The 22,675-nt window shown below is 50.6% G+C and overlaps 1 protein-coding gene across 1 annotated transcript in view; it reads left to right on the top strand.

The window, feature by feature from the left end:
• ttc28 (tetratricopeptide repeat domain 28) overlaps positions 1 to 22,675 on the top strand; it is a 300,074-nt gene that overhangs the window by 157,255 nt on the left and 120,144 nt on the right. Inside the window, exon 3 of the mRNA XM_061263292.1 lies at positions 17,034 to 17,181. Within this exon, the coding sequence (XP_061119276.1) occupies positions 17,034 to 17,181 (148 nt within the window). The remainder of the gene's footprint in view (positions 1 to 17,033; positions 17,182 to 22,675) is intronic.

Genomic DNA, 22,675 nt, shown 5'->3' with positions numbered 1-22,675 from the left:
TGTTCAGAAAGGCCGCAGTATCAGTGTCACGCAGGTATAGATTTCTACAGCGGGGGTGTGGCTGCGTTCTGGCTGCCTGGCTTGTGACAGCCAGTGAATAGAGTGAAGGAGAGGGAGAGAGAGATGGAGAGCAGAGCGGCGCGAGAGAGCTCTTATCTGGTGATGTAAGAGCAGAGATGGCACGTTTGATCTTCGTGGTCACAGATCTCCGGGGCTTCTCATGTGATTAGCGGCCTGCCCCCGCTGGAGCTACGCCGTCGTGGCGTGTTTGACACACACCAGCGCTCCACCTCGCTCCCCTTCATCATGGCCACCAAAGGAGACGCTCCTCACGTGCTTTTCAAAGGTGCGACCCAAGGGCCCGGCCCTTCCCAGCGTCCTCTCTGATCCCCCGGGTCATCACAGCACCCTGGAATCCATTAAGGATGCGCTACGTGTCCACGGCGTGGATTTAGAGCTCTGTGATTCATTTCTCTGTGATTTACATGCAAGCGTATAGCACAGGGAGAGAGAACTACTGAGTGAATAACAGAATGAGGAAATGGCATGAATATGAGAATGGAGTAAGATTAAGAGATGAATTAATAGAGTGAATGGGAGAGAGAGGGAGTGAGAGAGAGAGAGAAAGGGAGAGTGAGGGGGGCTGAAAGAGAGAGGGAGTGCAGCAGAGTGAGAAAGAGAGTTAGTGGGGAATATGTGACTGGGGGGGGGGGGATGCCATTGGCGGAATTTCTGGCTTGCCCCTCTGTGAAGCACTCCACGCACGGCCCACGATGCAGTGCGGTTCGTGGTGAATGGCGGCAGGCACGGCCCAGCGGTTCAGACGGCTCTAAATGAGGGAAGGGGGGCTAGCTCTCGGCCCGTGTTTCCAGACCCCGGACACGCGTGTGAACAGATTAGCGCTCGCCGTGTCCCAATCACGGGCGCGCCCGGCGCGGGCCCTGTGCGGCGAAGCCGTCATCACCCCCCCCCCCGGCCCCCCGGTGATGAATCACCGTGAGTAACGTCGAGCGAGCCGCGCGCGTCCTGATCAATCATCTCCCGCCGCCGCCCGGGAAGCGCCTCTGTCGTGGGCAGTAATTGCCCAACGCCGTGTTGTATGAAATAAGGGTATTTCGGGAAGGCTGAACCTCCTCACCGCCTCAATTTGCTCCTTCATTGCCCTCCGTCCACTCTGTTCCGCCAGGCCCCGATCACAGATCCGCCTGTCCCAGGGAGAGGGCCCCGTCTGTGGGCCGGGGCCAGGAGCGCTCCCCCTGGTTAGAGGCAAGGCTGTGGATCTGGAAATATTTGCCCTCAGAATGGAGGAAGGATGGAATACGAATCTGTGGCTTTCTTGCGTGTGTGTGTGTGTGTGTGTGTGTGTGTACGTGCAGGCTTGCCTGTGTGTGACAGAGAGAGGGTAGAGAGAAAAGTATTTTTGTGTGTTTGTATGTGTTAGAGGGAGATGTGGATGAGTGAGTGGTCTAGTTGTTGTACGTGTAGATGTGAAATGAAAAACACTTGAGAGGGAGAGAGTACGTGCATTTTTATAAGCCGATCTATAAATGGAATCGGCACCGTGTGGTGAAAGGCATTTCTCCTCAGATTGTTTGCTGACTCAAATGTACACTGAGCTGAACATGGAGAACATCGAGAAGACTCTCGCTGATGTATTCAGCCTCACAAAAAGGCAACATTACACAAGTGTCATTTTTTAAGAATTTAAGCACTTCATAGTGCTTTCAAGATATTAAGATTGGCTAAATGAAAGGGAATGCATGAATTTTATTAAAAATCCTTTACTAAAACATGATTTTCAACATACACTACATCTCATCAGAAACAGTTTAAAGTTTAAACAGTTTCAAATAGTTTTTTGCCCTCACAAAGTTATTCTTTTTAACAAAACATTTTTAACAACTTTTTCCAAAAAAAGGATAAATGGAAAAAAAGAAAAAACATAAAAAATAAACAAAAAGTACTTCAAAAATGATGTATTAAAATGAAAGGGAATGAACTTATAGCATACCATGTGACTACAATTTATTATCAGAAGATGTTCCCGGCTGTTCCTGAAAGCAGATGAGACAAGCTTCCATTATTGATTATACCTTTTGGTCACTCAGCCATAATTGGCCCAGATGTATCATCATTAAGCATAGAGTAAATGAAAAGGCCTGTTTGCTGTGTGTGGAGTTTGCATGTTCCCCCCGTGTCTGAGGGTTTCCTCCGGGTATTCTGGTTTCCTCCCAGTAGGTACAGTGTGAGTGTGTGAATAAATGGTGTGTGGGCCTTTGCAATTGGGGATTGGCAACCTGGGTACAGTATATGACTGCCCAGTGCATGCTGGGATATGCTCCAGCCCCACTGCGACCCTGACCAGGAATAATCGGGTTAGATAATCAATTGAGGGAGGGATGGATGGATGAATAGAGGGATGGATGGATGGAGGAATGAAGGGGTGGATGGATGGAGGGATGGATGGATGGAAGAATGAAGTGGTGGATGGAGGGATGGATGGATGGAGGAATGAAGGAGTGGATGGATGGAGGGATGGATGGATGGAGGAATGAAGGGATGGATGGATGGACGGATGGAGGAATGAAGGAGTAGATGGATGGAGGGATGGATGATGGATGGAGGAATGAAGGGATGGATGGAGGGATGGATGGATGGATGGAGGAATGAAGGAGTGGATGGATGGATGGAGGGGTGGATGGATGGAGGAATGAAGGGGTAGATGGATGGAGGGATGGATGGATGGAGGAATGAAGGGGTGGATGCATGGATGGATGGAGGAATGAAGGGGTGGATGGATGGATGGATGAGGAATGAAGGGATGGATGAATGGTGGGAAGGATGGATGTTTAGTCATCCTTCATCTGGCAGCGCAGCGTGAGACTAAACTGGGATTAATGCTGTTTGATTAGCTTTCCGCAGCATCGCAGATTAATATTCATGGGGATTAGTCCTGTTATACGGGGGATTGTGCCTCTGATTGGAACAGTTGGTAACGGGAGTTTCAATTAGGATTGTTGTTTCGTTTTTAATGCCTTAATCTCCCTGCGTGTGGACAGGAAAAAACCTGGCAACCCTTCCTGGCTCGTTAAGGAAGACCTATGCTGATCGGGGGCACCCAATATTGACTCGATCACAGGATAACACCTGCATGATAAGCATCAGCCAGTCCCAAGCATGATTTTAGAGGGTACTCCACCTTCTGGGGTGTTCTTTAATATGAGTTCAGGCTTAGTCTTCTGAGACCCAGGAGAAAGAAAAACATGAGTATTTCACTTTGTTTCACATAATGCAAGTGTCTTGGATGACAAAACATGTTGCATTTCATTTCATGAATCATTTTTGGTTTTATTTGAACTGTCCCTTTTAGATAAATTCTGTATAGAGCTCAGGGAAGCCAAATACTTGTTTCTCGTGTACATGTTCTCGTTGAGGATGCAGGGTCTCAGGAGGTTAATGCATGTTTTTTGATTGGCCCAGATAGTCTTTTTGCAAGACAAAGGATATTTCGGCGCTTCCAGAAGTTCCTGACGAGCCTGTGCAGTGGCTGGTTATTCGGGGGTTGAGATTTAAATCGGGAAGATGCACATCGTGTCCAAAGCAGCTTGCTCAGCGACGTTCAGCGAAGTTAGAGCCCCTGCAGTTTTGTGTGCCAAGTAAAGACTTGTGTCCTCTAGGTTCTTGAGAATGTTCTGGAACAGGTTGTATCAGCGATTAACAAAGACATTCGTTTGGCGCGATGCCTGTCGGAAGATAAAGCTTTGAGCCCTCAGGCCTCCAGGACAGATGTTCGGCTGATTGCAACCGTGTCTGAACTGATAATTAATAGCGGGTTTTTTAGCCAAACTGCCAAAGCCCTTCGTTTTTTTGTTGACTCACAAAGCTGGGTTTTTATGTCCTCTGTTAATTTAGCTTGAGTGCTCAACGTGGCGCATCTCTATCACAGGTTTATGAAAATTAAAGGACATTTCTATTATCAAACAAGTGTACATGCACTCAAATACTTTGCTATATTTTACTGAGCTTGTCTGGTGTATGGGAACCTATGAAACACTCTCAAAAAGTGCAAAGCGTGCCATCTGGTAATCTTGGTTGGCTCAGTTGCACCAAGCAAGATCAATCGACCGCAGAAAAGCAGTATGACTCTAAAACAATTACAAATTTGTCTAAAGTCTAGCCTTGTACGTCAGCATGTTCAGTGTTACTTTGCATCTGACCGAGTGCGTTTTACTCTGGGACAGTATGTTTGATCCCTATTAGAATGAAAACATTTTGCTGTCTACCACCTTGCTGCCAGAAATGGCAGTGAGGTCGATGAGGAACTCGATGAGCAGGACTCTCTGTATGGGCTTTCTCATTTGCAGTCTCATTTCTCATTAAGTTTCTCTTCTGCTTGATTAATCCAAACAAAACAGTTTTGTTTTGGACTTTTATATTCGAGTACTGTTCAGAAGTTTGTGTGGGAGTTTTGAGGTCACCCTTTTGTACGGAGGCAAAACAATATATGGTGAATTGCTGTTTTTGAGATGTATCCCATGCTATGCCTGGTATGACCGTAGATGAGTATGCTTGGGGAATGGAGAGAAAAGCATCTTTCAGTATTTGAAATAGCATGTATGATAACTGCATGATAACTCACCACATAGTTACATTGTTGGAGCATGCGGTCCAGTGTGGCCGGTGTGGAGAGCTTTAAATAGGCGTGTGCATGTGTTGTGAATTACAGTGCGTTTATCTGGTAACCGCTGGGGAGATAGCGGCCTTTACAGTTTAACCTTAGCCCAGTAATGTCACGGCTGTACATGCCGTCAAAGACGTTCAGGGGAAGGGAAAGGGGGGATTTAGAGGATGAGAACCTTACTGTTTTCCATCTCTCTCTCTCTGTCTGTCTCTCTATCTCTCTCTCTCTCTCTCTCACTCTCTCACTGTCCTATATCTCTGCCTGTGGCTTGCCCAGAATTTTGAATGCCAAGATCTTGCAGACTAGCTTGGCATTGTTGACTCTTTAGAATGTCATTACTCCCTGGAGCCACCAGGGGGCAGCGGGGAGGACCTGAGAGGAGGGCCCAGTCCACTGACCATGGTCCAATAAGTGCTGATGAACACCATCGGCCATTCCTAATTGGCGGAGAAAAGGAGGGGGGTGAAGGGACTTGTGAAACATTGGAGCTTCAGTCTCCATTAGCCTCTCGGTGATTCGGCTCTGGGGACCCACATTGTGGGGCGGTGGGAGTTTAGTGTTCATACCACGCCGTTACCCCCGACAATGGCCCGTTTGCGTCAGCGGCGACGGCAGGTCCTCCTCCCCGTCTGGCGGGGCCCGCGGGGGGGCTGAGAACGCCGGGCGCGGCGGGAGCAGAATGCAGAGCACGCCATCGATTAACACGCGAGCGTGACCTTTCCCATGCACCTCTCCGCGGCGCGTTGCCCCGCCTGCCATCGATCCGCCGCCGCTCGAGAGAGCGCCTCGGGACATCCGCCGAATGAGAATCTGCGCCCGCCACGGAGCGCCAGCGTTCCTGCTCCCGCCACGGAGCTTTCCCGCTCCCGCTCTCCCTCAGACGAACGTCAGACCAGATGCAAGCGCGGCTCGACGCGTCAGGATACAGAACTCAGCCAAGACAGCAGATACTAACATGCTGCAAAAACCACATGTCCCAAGTGTTTTGGGTCTAGAAATTAGTCTTAAAAGTTTTAAGGTACTGTTTGCTTGACAAATGTCTGACTCCATTGGCTAATCTTGAAGTGAGTGAAACTCCCTCTCCTCCCTTGCTATGTGTCTTATTTATCAAAAAATAATAGAAATGAGATTTAGGGCCAGTTTCACAGATACTTTTTGAATGGAGCATGCTCTGGGATGTGGATATTCGGAACAGTTTCCGCCCCTCCGGCCAGATCGAGGGAGGCAAAGCCGATAGCCCTTCCTGCAGCCCTGGGCTGCAACACTCCCTGCTAGCGGTCCATTGTGGGCATAATTGGCTCAAGGCTGTGTAATTCCTGCCTTTTCCTGCACCGCTGAAGATCGCACCTTTGACCCACGTGCTGTTTCCGTTGGTAATCTCCTTGTAGGAGCATGGGGGTCACCCCCCGCACCTGACCTTTGACCCCGCCCGCCTGTCGGCGGAGGGAAGAGCAGAGGAAGCGTGACTCCGCGGGTCTGACCAAGCTGCTCTCATTACATTACCTTTCATTTCGTTTCGCAGACGCCATTATCCTCCGCATTTACATTTGGCAGACGCTTTTAATCGTCTTAAAAACTTACAAGTGCATAGGTTCTTCCACAAGTTAAAGCAACACATCCATAACTTGTAAAATACACATGAAGTGCTGTTCTAAACATACCGTCATCATAAGTGCAATTCAATTCAATTCAATTTTTTTTTTTTTGACAAGAGGAATCGGGATATCGGAAAGGGGGGGGGGGAAATCAGGATGTAGGACTAAGATACAGTTTGAAAAGGTGTGTTTTTAGTCTGCGTCGAAATTGAGGAGGGATTCTGTTGTCCTGATAGTGGTAGGCAAGTCTTTCCACCACTGAGGAACCAGAACGGAAAACAGGCGTGAACGTGCAGCTCAACCGCCAGGTGCTCGTAGTAAGGGAACCATAAGGCGACCAGAGCTGGCAGGCAGACCGGAGTGGTCTAGCTTTGGAGTAGGGAGTGATTAAGGATTGTATGTAAGGTGGGGCAGTCTCCTTAGCAGCCTGAAATGCCAACACTAGGGCCTTGAATCGGATGCGTGCGGCAATAGGAAGCCAGTGGAGGCCAATGAGGAGCGGGGTGACATGAGCCGACCTGGGCTGAGTGGTGATCAGGCGGGCAGCAGCATTCTGGACCAGCTGGAGGGGCTTGATGGCACTGGGAGACCGGCTAGGAGGGAGTTGCAGTAATCCACGCGGGAAATGACGAGCGCCTGGACTAGGAGCTGGGTGGCTTTCTCCGTCAGGAGATGATGGATACGGCGTATATTGTAGAGGAAGAACCTGCAGGTTCTGGCAGTGGAGGATACTTGTGGAGCCAGGGTGAGGCTGTTATCAAGAGTCACCCCAAGATTCTTTGCCGTATGGGAGGAGGAAACTACAACATCCTCAACTGTCAGTGAGAGGTTGATTGTCGGAGGGCATAGCAGGGATGTAGAGAAGCTCAGTCTTGGCCAGGTTAAGCTTCAGGTGGTGGGAAGTCATCCACACAGAGATATCAGCCAAGCAGGCAGAGATCTGTGTGGTGACCTGGGTATCGGGGGGGAAGGAAAGAAAGATTTGGGTATCATCGGCGTAAGAATGGTAAGAAAAGCCATGAGAAGAGATAACAGAACCAAGAAACATGATGTATAGCGAGAAGAGGAGAGGACCAAGAACTGAGCCCTGCGGGACTCCAGTTTGTAGGGGGTGAGGGTCAGAGACTGAGCCCCTCCAAGTCACCTGGTAGGAATGACCAGAGAGGTAGGAGGAAAACCAAGCGAGTGCAGACCCTGTGACACCCATCCCAGTCAGCGATGAGAGCAGAATCTCATGGTTGACTGTATCAAAGGTGGCCGACAGGTTGAGGAAGATAAGGACAGAGGAGAGGGATTTGGATTTAGCAGAGTGGAGTGCCTCAGTGACCGCGAGCAGGGCAGTCTCAGTGGAGTGGCCACTCTTGAAGCTGGACTGGTTGGGATCATGGAGATTGTTGTGGAGAAGATAAGTGGACAGTTGGGAGCAGACCGCCCGTTCCAGAGTTTTAGCAAGAAAGGGAAGAAGAGAGACAGGTAGTTGTTCAGAGCAGAGGGTTTTTTTGAGCAGGGGAGTGACTCTGGCCCTCTTCATGGAAGAGGGCATGGTGCCAGAAGAGAGGGAGGTGTTGATTAGAGAGGAGAGAAAAGGGAGAATGTCACTCGAGATAGATTGTAGAAGGGGAGAGGGGATGGGGTCAAGAGGACAGGTGGTCGGGCGGTGGATTGTAAGGAACATACAGAGTGCCTATCAAGGTCATTAGAACATAGAGGGCATGTTGGAGGAGATATAATTCACAAAGAACTGTAAGCGAGCCCTTATATGGGTCATTCTGCACTCAGATATAGAGAGAGAGAGAGGTTTTTCACACCTGCGCTACACTCGGAGTTCAGGTGGAGACCTGCTCCAGCCTCCTCCATTTTAAAGAGCACCGGCATCTGAAAGCAGGGCTGTCGAATGACAATGACCCATTTCCAAGTGAGCAAAGTGCCCTCTAACCCCATGAATGATTCATGTTTTTCAAGCCGGACTGGTAATTTTGTATTTTGTCATTTTGTTTAAAATGGGGGGCGGCACGGATGGTGCAGTGGGTAGCACTGCCGCCTCACAGCAAGGAGGTCCTGGGTTCGAATCCCCGTCGGCCGGGGCCTCTCTGTGCGGAGTTTGCATGTTCTCCCCGTGTCTGCGTGGGTTTCCTCCGGGTACTCCGGTTTCCTCCCACAGTCCAAAGACATGCACGTTAGGCTGATTGGAGAGTCTAAATTGCCCGTAGGTATGAGTGTGTGAGTGAATGGTGTGTGTGCCCTGAGATAGACTGGCGACCTGTCCAGGGTGTATTCCTGCCTTTCGCCCAATGTATGCTGGGATAGGCTCCAGCCCCCCTGCGACCCTGATCAGGATAAGCGGGTTCAGATAATGGATGGATGGATGGATGTTTAAAATGGACATCCTGTGCGGGCTAGGAGGCTGGATGAAGTTCTCCTGGGATAGATGTCTCCTATGAGGGTCTGCATGAAGAGTTTCATCTTCTCACCTTGTCTTCTAAGACTAAGGGGAGGGGGGGGGGATTAAACGGGTATACAATAACACTGACCTCAATGCTCACAGATAGAACATATACAATCACAATCACCTATCATAAACTATAATATAAAATCAAATGTAGTATGGAAGTCTTGACAGAAATGATCCACCAGTCACTTCTTTATGTTTATGTTGGTTGTTACTGTGTGATCGGTGGGGCTCCCAATGTCACATCATAAGTGGTAGAAAACAAGGCAGGAGCCCCACCAATCAGAGTATGACCTCACTTCAATATGGATCGACTGGACATGTATGGATTCCACACACTCTTGAGTTACAGCGGACAGTCAGATCACCAGCTCTTCTTCTTTGGTTCTGGTGAGTCATTGAAGATTCTGGACTGGGTTCTGGGGCGTCGATGCTGGGATAAGATGCGCATTAGGTCCCTTACTCTCTGTGATTATGCCCAATTGGGGGGTTGTGTTTCTCTTTTGCTTACGTTTCTCAGAATCATCTCGGTTTGAGGGAACTGAGATCTGCCTGCCTGCTCTCTCATGTGAATTTATATGTAGAATTTGCATAAGTCAAACAAAACACAGGGACCCTGGATATACTAGCTCATGATTTTTAGTTTTATTGTCTTTGACGAGAGAGTTTAGATTTGGTGACTTTCTGCTTTAGGAAATCACTAAATTGTTCAGGTAGTCTTGTCTCCATGTTCTCTCCAGGTTTGAGATCTAGAGGAGCGACTCTACAGTTGTTTTTCTTCTTCTCATAATGGTGGATCAGACGGATTTTTGTGTTGGGAGCCTGGCGACGCGTGGTGGCAGCGCACAGCTGTCTGGAGAAGGCTCTGCGCGTTTGACATGCCGTGTGTGTAGCCGTCTCCTCCAGAGACTGCAGCGATAGAGGGGGGAAAAAAATATAAAGTCAACACCGAAAGTATAAATCACAAGTTCTGTCATAATACCGAAATTAATGCGCTGCAATAAACAGCATAACGGATTCAAGTGACAAGGGCGTGCACCTGACCGAGAAATAAATCCATCAAGTGCTGGAGAATAATTGGTATCTGAGTTTCCGTCTTTTCTACAGATATTACCCCCCCCCCCCCCCCCCCCCCCCCCCACCATTCCTCCATCCAGACCATCCCATTCTGTACCCAGCAGGTGAGCTGGGTAGGGGGTAGGCGTTGCCAGGCGAGCATTGCTAGGCAACACATGAAACAGGAGGGGGGGGAACTAGTTGTACCTGCTGTCTGATTTGGGCTCCATTATGATGTCGGTGGGGGGGCGCCGCTCTGAGCGCACGTTAGCACGTTGCCGCTTCTCGATCGATGCCTTATCGGCACTGTCGCTGCTCGCAGCGGCGTGCTGGGGGAAGTCCCGTGGCTCTCGATGCTATCCCGCCTTTCCGCGTTATTACCGGTGTCATGGTAATCATAAACATTTTATCTGACCAGGGATCAAATTGGCCCGGTAGGGATGTTGGGCCCTCTTAACTTAATATCCGGGTGTGTATTTGCTTGTGTATGTGTATGTATGTGTGTGTGTGTGTGTGTGTGTGTGTGTGTGAGAGAGAGAGTTCATGTCTGTGTATGTGAGTGTGTGCGTGTGTGTGAGTTCATGTCTGTTATGTGTGTGTTTAGAAAAGCCATCTGAACAGGACAGGAGAGTTCAGTCTCATCTGAAAGGGACGGATGTCTCATTGAGGTGCAGGGATGTGGTCCAGCCCAGCGCTGAAACACGGCATCACCTAATCAGGATCCTGATTGAAGGCTGTGATGAGATGATTAGTTGAATCAGGTGTGGTTGGGCCATTCTCTCTCTGGATGCCCCTGGAACAGGAGACACATCTGAGGCTGATTGTCAGGAAGGGTGACTCTTAGTACTGATGGGAGGGCGGGGCTCCATAACACCATATTGGCCGGAGATACGGTGAGCTGTCAATCACTGACTTGCGTGCACCAATCAGAAAGGGTTTCCTTGACACAGAAGCATAAAGATTGGCTCAAATCAGTTATCATGTGTTACGCTCTACTTTCTTTCATTAAGCCACACTATCACATCACCAACCAAGAAGAGGTTCCTGTGTGTGTGTCTGTCTGTGTGCGTGTTTGTGTGTATGTGTGTCTGTGTGCATCTGTGTGTGTGTGTGTGTGTGTGTGTCTGTCTGTGTGTGTGTGCGCACGTGTGTGGAAGGTAGAGAGCATCTGTTCTTGTCTCCATCTATTTTCTCATCTTGCTCATTATGAAAAGGAGACTACTATTAAAAACCACTTCAAACAAGTCATAATGAAAAATGTACCAGCGGGGAGAACCAAGAAAAGCTTTTTATCTCAGCATTCCCCCATCCCTCTTACACACACAGACACACGTGCACACACACACAGACACACACACACACACATGCACACACACAGACACAGAATTACCACGGGCAAGGGCTTGTAGAGTGGACGGCATCGCTTCCTCCTTGGTGCCGACACGGCACTCCTGCGGCAGAATATGAATAAGTGAACTGCTTAATTCAATTCTTTTTCCTTCTGCTTGTTTGTGGGAGAAATTTTGTCCATTTCTCAGGCTGCTGCCCCTGTGCAATGCACCATCGTTTCTGTATCCTTCCATCTCCTTCCATATTCTTCTGTCTCCTTTTGTCTCTCTCTGTCTCTCTCTGTCTCTCCCTGTCTCTCTCTCTCTCTCTCTCTCTCTCTCTCTCTCTCTCTCTCTCTCCCTGTCTCTCTCTGTCTCCCTCTGTCTCTTTATGTCTCTCTCTCTGTCTCCCTGTCTCTCCTGGTCTCTCTGTCTCTCTCTCTCTCTCTCTCTCTCTCTCGCCCTGTCTCTCCCTGTCTCTCTCTCTCTCTCTCTCTCTCTCTCTCTGTGTCTCCCTCTGTCTCTCCCTGTCTCTCCCTGTCCTTCTCTGATTTGCTGAGAGGCACATTGAGATGTAGCAGGCCCTCTGCTGGAACCCCTGCCCTTTTTGGACCCCTGCCTGGTTTTCATCAGAGAGGCGATAACACTCTGCGATCGCTCGACCGCTCTGTCAGACATGAGCGCCGTCCCATTTCGGAAGCCAGGGCAACGTGGCGGAAATGAAACGCTCGGCGCTGAGCTCAAAGAGACCCGCACAGCTTTCTCTCCGCCTTTTCGCACTTTCCTAAAACACCCCCACACCGCCTCTCTCTCACACGCTAGACCCCGGGGAGAGAAACTCGCCTTGATTATCGCTTCATAATGGAGAACCAGTCGTCTTTAAATCCTCCGCACAATATTGTCATGTCTGATATGCGATACTTTGATTGTGTTATCGCAAAAAGCGGCGATAATCTTTATCGGGTACAGAGTGTTCTCAGGCAGTTTCCAGATATCACTGCAAATCTTTAAAACTTGAAGCAGTCAGGAGGAATATTGTTTTCTACCCACAGACGAGCTCTTCCAAGCGGGCTTAATCAGAGTTGCCCACCCCTGGCCGTCTCTTGTCGAAGCCCCTTTAATACGTCTGTCGCGTTACGGAATTTGTGGTACTCAAAAAAGATGGAAACTTTTGCTGAACTTGAGAAGAAACTTTGCTAAACTCAGCGTGAACCCTGAAGCCAAAACGAAGCGCTACAGCCCTTGTGATTGGCTCAGTGTGAACGGCGCGTGTTTATGACCGGCAGATATCGGCCTGTCTGACGGGCCGGGGGCTTTAACGTTGTTTATTTGTGTGTGGAAGTCCCACCTCCCTGCCACTGAGTTCTGCAGACCCAGGCAGTTGTGGGTGTCTGAACTGTCCGCCCCCAGGCAGAAACCCTGGATCGATTTCCCGCTTTTTTCGCCTCTCGTTTCCTTTCTCTGTTTCTCCAGTTTTGGATTGGCCACTCTGCAGCCCATGCTGTAGCTTTCTCTGTGTCTTTTTTACACAACCAGCCACACGGTGATGTGGGAGAGAATTGGGCCATTCCATTGCCTGCTTCCCTCCTGTATGCCTCCTAGGAGCTTTTCCTTGCCACTTTTGAGTTTTTCTTGCCTCTTTTTGGGGGTTTAGGGTATGTTATGTTTGTGGGGTGGAGGGCCAGGGTATAGCATGTAGGATACTGCAACAAATACTTTGTGAAATCTAAAAAATTTGGATTGATTGTGGAGAGGGACACATTGATCATTGACTGCAACTGGTCACCCATACACACCGGGCTGTGTGCGTGTGCATGTGTGTGTGTGCGTGTGCATGTGTGTGTGTGTGTGTGTGCAGGCGTGCGTGCACTTGTGTGTGTGCGCGTTCACTTGTGCTGACTAATTTATATTTGTGTGTCCCCGCGGTCTGGCTCCTGTTCATTGATTCTGTCCCGTTTCAGCAATGCTCTCAAAATTTACCTGAACTTAAAATATTGCCCCGCCTCTCTCAAAAGGCTCCATCACTTTAAATAACCTCCTATAGGTCAGATCCGTAAAAGAGTGGACTACGGGCTTCTGTTTGGTGCCAGGCTCTCTTCGCTCATCCCTTCCTCTCCCCCTCTTTAGCTCTATTGAGTTCTGAAGAAATCCCCCCTGAAAGCAAGCAGACAGCTGATCTAATCAGCGAGGAGAAGCGTTTAAAATGTCCGCCACGACCGAGGGCAACCCCCCCCCACGCCCCCGCCCCTGCCCCAGCCCCAGCCCCGGGCCGCAGCAGCGCGAGAGGCAATTAATATCGAACGGTTGTGGCGGCCGACTAGCTTCCATAATGCCGCGGTTAGACCAAAGGTTAATGCGGCGAATCTAATCCTGTTCTCTTTCGGTCGGGTCCGATCGCAGGAAGGACGGGCGGGGGGCCGGGCGGGGGGCCGCGTCTCTCTAATCGCAGCGCGCTCGGACGAGCTTGAATTAATTATTGCTCCTCGTACATTGGGTGTCATATCTCATTTCGTGTAATCCCTCTCCGTTTCTCAGGCCGTGCCGGGGAAGGTGCCGGCTCAGATCTAATTAAGCGCAGTTTAAGATGTTAATTGTGAAATTAGTTACCCGTCATTCAGCGTCCTGGGGAGCGAGGGTAGGCCGGTGGGGAGATCGGCGCTGCCTTCTCCGCCGTGGCTGTGGGGGGGTGGGGGTGGGGGGGGGTGGACGTGACGCCTGCGGGGGGCCCCCGAATCGCAGCCAGATGCCCCGCAGGTTACCCCGGCAGAGCCCCGTCTCCTCCCGCCCCGTGTCGCGAGAAAGGACAATCACGGAAAGACGGAATAGATGCATTCGCCGCTGCTTCGAGGGCTTTCTTGAGCGGGACAGATCAATGTCATTTTCTTTCTTTTTCACGGTCGATTTTATAGATTTTTTTTTTTTCTTTTTCTTTTTTTCTGTTTTTACTGGGATACAGATGTTTACAATACAGGCTAGCCAATTCCAGGTAAATGAATACTCTGAAGACGCTTTGTAATCGTCTGTGGTTTTTTTTGTTCAGAAGATTGTGAGTATGTGATATTTGCTCAGTGTGTCTGAGCTCCTGGCTTTGTTCTTTCATAAATCAGTGCCATTTTGTTTCCTCAGGGGGTTGTTACAGGCATATGTGCTCTCCTAATATTGCTGGCTTTTTTCCCTCGTGAAATTGTAATATGTCTGGACATCAATACCTGGCACAATGCAGGCTCATTCATAATTAGTTTCTGGAACCTTCTATGTACTGTATTGCAGTTTTTGTGGCTTCATGAACTGGACAGCACTTATAATATCTAATATGAACACAGAATTCACCAATGCTTCTACAATACTCTAGTAGTACTGGGTCGTGCAGTACCATATATGGGATAAGTGATCTGTTCAATGTACATTTAGACATATATTCATACCATGTAGCCTAGTGCTTATATTGAAAGAAATCAGTTTTTATTCTCATGAATGCATTTTTTTGTGTGGGTGGAACATTCCTTTCCTTTCATATGAAATGTTGGCCCTTGTGGTGGAGGTTCTGAAATTCCTTCAGTAATTCCAGCGTAATGTTCTGCTGGGACTGACATCGTGCAGGGAAAAGAGCAGAGAGCATTTATTATGAGCGTATCCCAGCATTCCCAGCTGTTTATTATCAGCTGCACTCAGCATGACCTGAGAGATGAGAGTCAGAACATAGATGACATGTATGATTGCGGATTTAATTTTATTTCAGACGGCAAAAAAAAAAAAATAAAAAGCACACAACGTTCACTCGTTCGGAGAGACGACCGTTTCTCCAGCCGTCAGGCCACAGGTCGACGAGGGAGACGCATTTTTTATCAAAAAAGCTTTTACTCCATCTTATGGCCCAATTTTAAATGCCCAATCGTGTGTGCACAGCATGTCTGGTATTGATCTGAGAGGGCACGGACGAGCACGCTCTCAACTCTGGAGCGCAGTCGAGTCATGGGCTCCTCTTATCACGCCGCGGTGACGTGAATCAGAGGAAGACGCTCACACAGACGTGAATCGGAGGAAGACGCTCACAGACGTGAATCAGAGGAAGACGCTCACACAGACGTGAATCAGAGGAAGATGCTCACACAGACGTGAGTCGGAGGAAGACGGTCACACAGACGTGAATCAGAGGAAGATGCTCACACAGACGTGAATCAGAGGAAGACGCTCACACAGACGTGAGTCGGAGGAAGACGCTCACACAGACGTGAATCAGAGTAAGACGCTCACACAGACGTGAATCAGAGGAAGACGCTCACACAGACGTGAATCAGAGGAAGACGCTCACACAGACGTGAATCAGAGGAAGACGCTCACACAGACGTGAGTCAGAGGAAGACGCTCACGCAGACGTGAATCAGAGGAAGACGCTCACACAGACGTGAGTCAGAGGAAGACGCTCATGCAGACGTGAATCAGAGGAAGACGCTCACACAGACGTGAGTCGGAGGAAGACGCTCACACAGACGTGAGTCAGAGGAAGACGCTCACACAGACGTGAATCAGAGGAAGACGCTCACACAGACGTGAGTCGGAGGAAGACGCTCACACAGATGTGAATCGGAGGAAGACGCTCACACAGACGTGAATCAGAGGAAGACGCTCACACAGACGTGAGTCAGAGGAAGACGCGCACACAGACGTGAATCAGAGGAAGACGCTCACACAGACGTGAGTCGGAGGAAGACGCTCACACAGACGTGAATCAGAGGAAGACGCTCACACAGACGTGAGTCAGAGGAAGACGCTCACACAGACGTGAGTCAGAGGAAGACGCATTACGCACGGTGAGCCGGTGGGCTTGCACACGCCCAGTTCACCCCAGGGAGGGAGTGATGAAACCCTCCCGTTCCCAGGCAATGCTAGAGCCAGCTGTGTGTGGCTTCACGGGACTGCCAGTCAGTGGAGATGCGGTACCAGACCGCGGGGAACATCCAGGCATTAGCATAGTGCCTTAACAGGGCACTGTTGAGCCACTGAGGAGCTTCTGTTTTTCAGAAATTCTGCTCTTAATTATTTAAATAATCCAATAATGTATGCATCTTTTCAGCAATTTTTTAAGAAGCTCATGCATAACAGCTGAAACCTCTTCTTGTGCCCTCATATAAAAGGTTTTACAGTAGTCTGATGTACGTGTGAAAATTAGCTGCACACAGCTAATTCGCTTATTGACCCAAACTAATAGGTGGAAACATGACATGGTCTCCTCACAGTGCAGTCAAACACATACTAGAGGCTACAGTTGCCACTGGCCAAAGTACAGCGGCAATTCTTTTAAATGATGTCACGTAGACATAAAGGCGATGAATGAGAGCGCTGGGTCGGGGTGAACAGCTCTATCGCTGGAGGGCTCCTTTGAGCTTCTGTTTCCACTGGTTACTCTGGCTTGGTTGGCGATAGATCTATATGCATTAATGCTGAATCACAGTAAATATTTAATGCAGGGATGCAGTAGCAGTCTTCAGCTGTCATTCATTACACTGGTGCTGTAACCGACTTGTCTCTCTGTGTGTGCACCATCACTGGTGTACCTGATCTGTCTCTCTCTCTGGGCGTGCGACACTGGCGGTGTACCTGATCTGTCTCTCTCTCTGGGCGTGCGACACTGGCGGTGTACCTGACCTGTCTCTCTCTCTGGGCGTGCGACACTGGCGGTGTACCTGATCTGTCTCTCTCTGGGCGTGCGACACTGGTGGTGTACCTGATCTGTCTCTCTCTGGGCGTGCGACACTGGTGGTGTACCTGATCTGTCTCTCTCTCTGGGCGTGCGACATTGGCTGTGTACCTGACCCGTCTCTCTCTCTGGGCGTGCGACATTGGCCGTGTACCTGATCTGTCTCTCTCTCTCGGTGTGCGACATTGGCGGTGTACCTGATCTGTCTCTCTCCCTCTCTCCGCAGGCATACTTCCGACAGGGCGTTGCCCTCCAGTACCTGGGGCGCCATGCCGACGCGCTGGCTGCCTTCGCCTCGGGGCTGGCCCAGGACCCCAAGAGCCTGCAGCTGCTGGTGGGCATGGTGGAGGCCGCCATGAAGTCGCCCCTGCGAGGTAAGAGCCTTACGTAACCGCGGGGTCGCCATGGCCACAGCCCAAACCGCGGCCAGGGCAGCAGCTTACAGGGAGCGTCTACACCCTTACCGGGAGGCTTGCCCTAGACTCTGTGTCCGATTCTGCCTCGCCAAACCGCCGACCGTGACTCCCGAAGCAAAGCCTCACGCAATATAGAAGAACAAGAGCTTATTATTTCGTCTTGTTTTGTTAATTCACCACTTTAATTTGCGCCTCGCGTTCAGAGAGGTAAGACAAACACTTTTGGGCTGTAGGCCCTCACCTGTGCGGGCGGTGTTGAGCGGGTCTGTGATTGCGTTGCCGGTTCTGCTCCCCGTAGTGTTCGTGTGGAAGCCGGTTGGGAGCGGTTTTTAGATTGAGCAGTCTCTCTGTACGGCGCACGGGCCGACCCGCGCACGTCGAGTGTGAGCCCACCCCGCCGCCCTGCCGGCACCGCCCGGCTCCGCTCAATTACCCGCTATTGATCAAACGCCGTCTCTGAATCGAGTCCGGCACAACGGCACTTTCAGGGCATTCACAATTTTCCCTTTAGCTGTTTACACAGCGCTTTTGATTTGGCCTTCTGTTTGCTTTTCCTAGGTCTGTGTGTGTCTGCGGCTGTCCGGGTGTGTGTGTGTGTGTGTGTCTCCATGGATGTCTGTGTGTGTGTGTGTGTGTGTGTGTGTGTGTGTGTTTTGTGGTATTTGCTCATTGACTTCTATGTGCTCTCCCTTATCCTTCTTTGTCTCTGGCCAATTGGCCACCTCTTCCATTGTGTACAAGACAGACATACGGATTCGGAAGCTTTTTAAGTGGAATTTAGGCTCTCTCTCTCTCACTCTCTCCCTCCCTCTCTTTCTCTCCCTCTCTCTCTCTCTCTCTCTCTCCCCCTCTCTCTCTCTCTCTCCCTCCCTCTCTCTCTCTCCCTCTCTCTCTCCCTCTCCCTCTCACTCTCACTCTCTCCCTCCCTCTCTCGCTCTCTCTCTCCCTCTCTCTCTCTCCCTCTCCCTCTCACTCTCACTCTCTCCCTCCCTCTCTCTCTCTCACTCTCCCTCCCTCTCTCTCTCACTCTCACTCTCTCCCTCCCTCTCTCCCTCTCCCTCTCCCTCTCACTCTCTCCCTCCCTCTCTCTCTCTCCCTCTCACTCTCTCCCTCCCTCTCTCTCTCCCTCCCTCTCTTTCCCTCTCCCTCTCCCTCTCCCTCTCTCTCTCCCTCCCTCCCTCTCTCTCTCTCGCCCTCACTCTCTCCTTCCCCCTCTCTCTGTCTCTCTCCCTCTCTCTCTCTCTCTCTCTCTCTCGTCCCATTCCCTCTGTGTTCTGCCCGCTCGGTCAGTAAACTGAAGGCCCCGCGCTCGGTCAGTAAACTGAAGGCCCCGCGCTCGGTGAGTAAACTGAAGGCCCCGCGCTCGGTCAGTAAACTGAAGGCCCTGCGCTCGGTCAGTAAACTGAAGGCCTCGCGCTCGGTCAGTAAACTGAAGGCCCCGCGCTCGGTCAGTAAACTGAAGGCCCCGCGCTCGGTCAGTAAACTGAAGGCCCCGAGCTCGGTCAGTAAACTGAAGGCCTCGCGCTCGGTCAGTAAACTGAAGGCCCCGCGCTCGGTCAGTAAACTGAAGGCCCTGCGCTCGGTCAGTAAACTGAAGGCCCCACGCTCGGTCAGTAAACTGAAGGCCCCGCGCTCGGTCAGTACACTGAAGGCCTCGTGCTCGGTCAGCAAACTGAAGGCCTCGCGCTCGGTGAGTAAACTGAAGGCCCTGCGCTCGGTCAGCAAACTGAAGGCCTCGCGCTCGGTGAGTAAACTGAAGGACCCGCGCTCGGTCAGTAAACTGAAGGCCTCGCGCTCGGTGAGTAAACTGAAGGCCCTGCACTCGGTGAGTAAACTGAAGGCCCTGCGCTCTGACCCTGGAGTACGGACACGTGAAGCCAGGTTCCCCTCCAGCTCAGGCCTTGCAGGCCTTAGATGATGACGGCAGCACCCAGCGGCTCTCTCCCCCTCAGATCTGACACACCATCCCCGCCAGCGGGGGTTTCATAGATTCACAGTGCTCATCGGAATAATCTCACCGCAGCGAAACGGCAGCAGCGCAGTCCTCCCGGGATAGATAGCGCCTTTGAGATGAATCTCATTTTGGCTCAGAGTGATATACCGAAGCACTGACAGGAAAGGGGGTTTTATTTTCCACTGAGATAACTGGCTCTCCAACTGCTGAGTGCTTTTTTACCTCTGAAAGGATTGACTGTTTCTCTGCGTATGTGAGAAGCTTTCAGGGGAAGGAGTTGGAATATGGACGAGATTTGAATAGGGGTACTGTGGTGTGTACTGTAGCTCGTAACTGAAACAGACTTGATGGATGGGACGCAGGTGCTTTGCCTAGGACCCTAGGAGGAGCCAGCGTCCTAGTTGGTTGGACTACATTTCCCATAATGCACTGCTTGATAGGGATCGTTCCCAGAGCAAACAGATCAGCAGAATCAAAAGCTGGAAACATCATTTCCTTCTGCTGCGTGTCCCACCCCACCCGCCACCAGTGTTTTTTTCATCAGCATTGTAGCATCAATACAGACTCATTCAGGATTACCTCACCGGAATTTAATTCTCCTCTTGCATATTTATCCAGATGGCTTCTTCCCAAACCTCCTCACTCTGCCAAATAAAACTGGACGAGGGAAGGGCCCAGAATGGTGGACTTTACACTCATTTTAATATGATTTTTTTAAATTGCAGATATTTCTTGTTTATCATCTTGTTAGATGCACATTGTTAAAAGTCGCTCTGGATAAGAGCATCTGCCAAATGCAAATGCGAAATTTAGGTCTTACTTACAAATACTTGAGAATGGCAGAAGCCTCTGGATGGCAGTGACGGCTGTAGCTGTGTGAGCTGGTTTGTTTTAAAGCTTTACGTTTCAAACTCTTGACTTCGTCGTTCTGACCCTGTTGACATTTTTTTGTCGGATTTATCCAAGAACAAAAAGCGGTCTCACGCTGCTGGCATTCTGACCGCACCTACCTCCTCAGTAAGCAGGTGTCTTCACCTGTACCTGTTCATGCTGTGTGACGCAATGAGCTTCTCTCTCTATCCCTCCCTCCCTCTCTCTTGTTCTCACTCTTCCCCCTTCCCCCTCTCTCTCTCCCCCTCCCACTCTTTCCCTCTCTTTGTGCGGGGTCAGTGGTGCCCCTGCAGTTAGGGACTCAGGCTGTTTTTATAGCTGCTTGTTGGCAGATACAGCTGAGGCTCTCTCTGTTCTGCTCCGGTTTTGGAAAAAGGCTCGAGATGAACGCCCCCCCTCTCCCCCAACATTGATACCTCATCCAAAGATGCTTGTCCTCTGCACTGCCTCCTGATGGCACCCCTAACCCCCCCATCCCAACCTGCCCTGGAACCAGAAGGCAAATCCCACGAGACAATAGCAAGTGGCTGCATTTTTCAGACGAAGACCGCTTCGTTCACCTGAAGCCTTTGCCGCTAACGGACAACTTTTCTGTCAGATTTCCTGAGCGGGAAGAAAAGCCGTTCACGCGTGACTAGAAGGAGGAACAAATTGAATCACATGACGGGGGGAGGGGGGGTGTTGTTATCGCGTGCAATTATTATGTTTTGGGATTAATTTTCTTTTGTCACAGGTTGCTAACGGCTGTCACGTTTATCTCCAGCCGTTCACACCCACATTACCCTGGGCACTTTCACATTCGCGGTAATGATTCCTGCCGCTTGCCTTCTGACGCATGCGACGAGGGTGTGAGGAATTAATTTGCGGCGGTCAGACGCCGTCAGCCTGCTGTCCTCGACCCCGCCGGCCACCCCGCACACGCACCCTCTCCGAGCGCCGTGTTGTAATTCTGGCCGACGCTCGCCTCTCCGCTGACGAATCGATGGCATCGCACGGTTATGGGCCCGCCGAACCCATAAAGCAGAGGAGCGGCAGCCAAACCCGGCTGAGCGGGCCACCGGCATTCAGCGGGGCATTAGCATTCAGCGGGGCATTAGCATTCAGCGGACGCCTTACCTTAACAGCGTGTTTACGCCCTCAGCTGCCAGGACGCGGGGCTTTTTTTTTAATTCTCCGTTTGATTTGTTTGTTCCAGTCCTGCTACTTTTATAAGCACTCCGCTCTGCGATTCCGGTGTCGCTAAATATTGGCTCAGTTCACGAGTCTCGGGTGTTTAACACAAACGGGGAGGAGTGGCGGGGAGCATGCTAAAGCGTAGCTGAGGCGTAAGCTAACGCGGTACGAGTGGCTTACCCTCCTGGCCTCGTTCACGTAGCGACCGTGACAGGGCCCTGCACCCTCATCAGTGCTCGACGTGCCTTGGCTACGTAAGCGCAAGCCTTGGGGTTGTTTGGGCTGCCGGGTGTAGCTTTTGCTGATGAAAGGAACTAAAAATGCTTCTTGAACGAATGGAAAAAACAATCCAGCAATGTTCGAAACAGTCCAGTCTTAAGACGAGTTGCAACTTTTCTACGAGTCTCCAAACAGACTTTCCTACAGCCGTCCGCCATCTTCAGTCCACAGGGGTGTCATTTTCCCTTTTTATTCCCCCACTGCAGGTGGGCAGGTGAAGCCACACCCCCCAGTGTAGGGCAGGTGACCCGTCCATCCGTTTATATTTAAAGGGGCAGTGCCCCATATCGCGATGTTTCCCTCGCCCAGGGTTGCCCAACCTGGGGATCTACCATCCTGCAGGTCAGGGATACTCAGTCTTTCCCAGGGAGGGCCAGTGTGGGTGCTGGATTTTGCTCCAAAAGTATTAGTTCCAACTGCTTTGAAGATACCTGCACACACACTGGTCCTTTCTGGGGAGGTTTGGGCATCCCTGCTGTAGGTTTTCACTCCAGCTCTAATTTGACACACCTGGTTCTGCTCATTAGCATCCCAGCGAGATCTCGAGCTGTTGATTGAGATGTGCTTTATTAGAGCTGGTGAATACCTACATGGCGATACATCTCCAGGAACACGGTTGGGTATCCCTGCCCTAGGCCAATACGCAATGATTATAATTGCAAGCAGTAAATTGATAAGATGTGCTCCCATTCACTCTCTGTCTGTCACACACACACACACACTCACACATGCACCCACACACAGTTTGAGACTGCCTGGTTTTGACAACGTGCGTCTCCATGTCTGTGCACCGGAGCTTAAATTGTGTGAATATTTGCGTCTGGGAGGAAGTTGTAGAGGAGCGTCTCGTGGGCGAGGTGACCCAGTTCTGCTGTAACTGCGCTGTGGATATGCTAATGCCTTCTGGGACTGCGATCGTGGGGCTGCCTTCTCCAGAGCCTGCCCCCTCCCCTCCGCCCCCCCCCCCCCACAGGAGACATCCCCTCCTCTACCTGCTCCACTTTCCCGCTTTCCCATTCCCTCTTCCCAAAAATGTCACTTATCTATTTCTCATTCTCTGCTCCTCGTTTCCTTTTCCAAATTCCCCATTCCCTGCACCCCGTCCCCCTTCTTCCCCAATTCCCCATTCCATTTCCCAGTGTCCTGTCCTCCGTA

This window comes from Conger conger, chromosome 12, assembly GCF_963514075.1.
Source record: "Conger conger chromosome 12, fConCon1.1, whole genome shotgun sequence".
Classification (NCBI taxonomy): domain Eukaryota; kingdom Metazoa; phylum Chordata; class Actinopteri; order Anguilliformes; family Congridae; genus Conger; species Conger conger.
The sequence above is the reverse complement of the archived record's forward strand: the minus strand, read 5'-3'. Positions and strand labels throughout refer to the sequence as shown.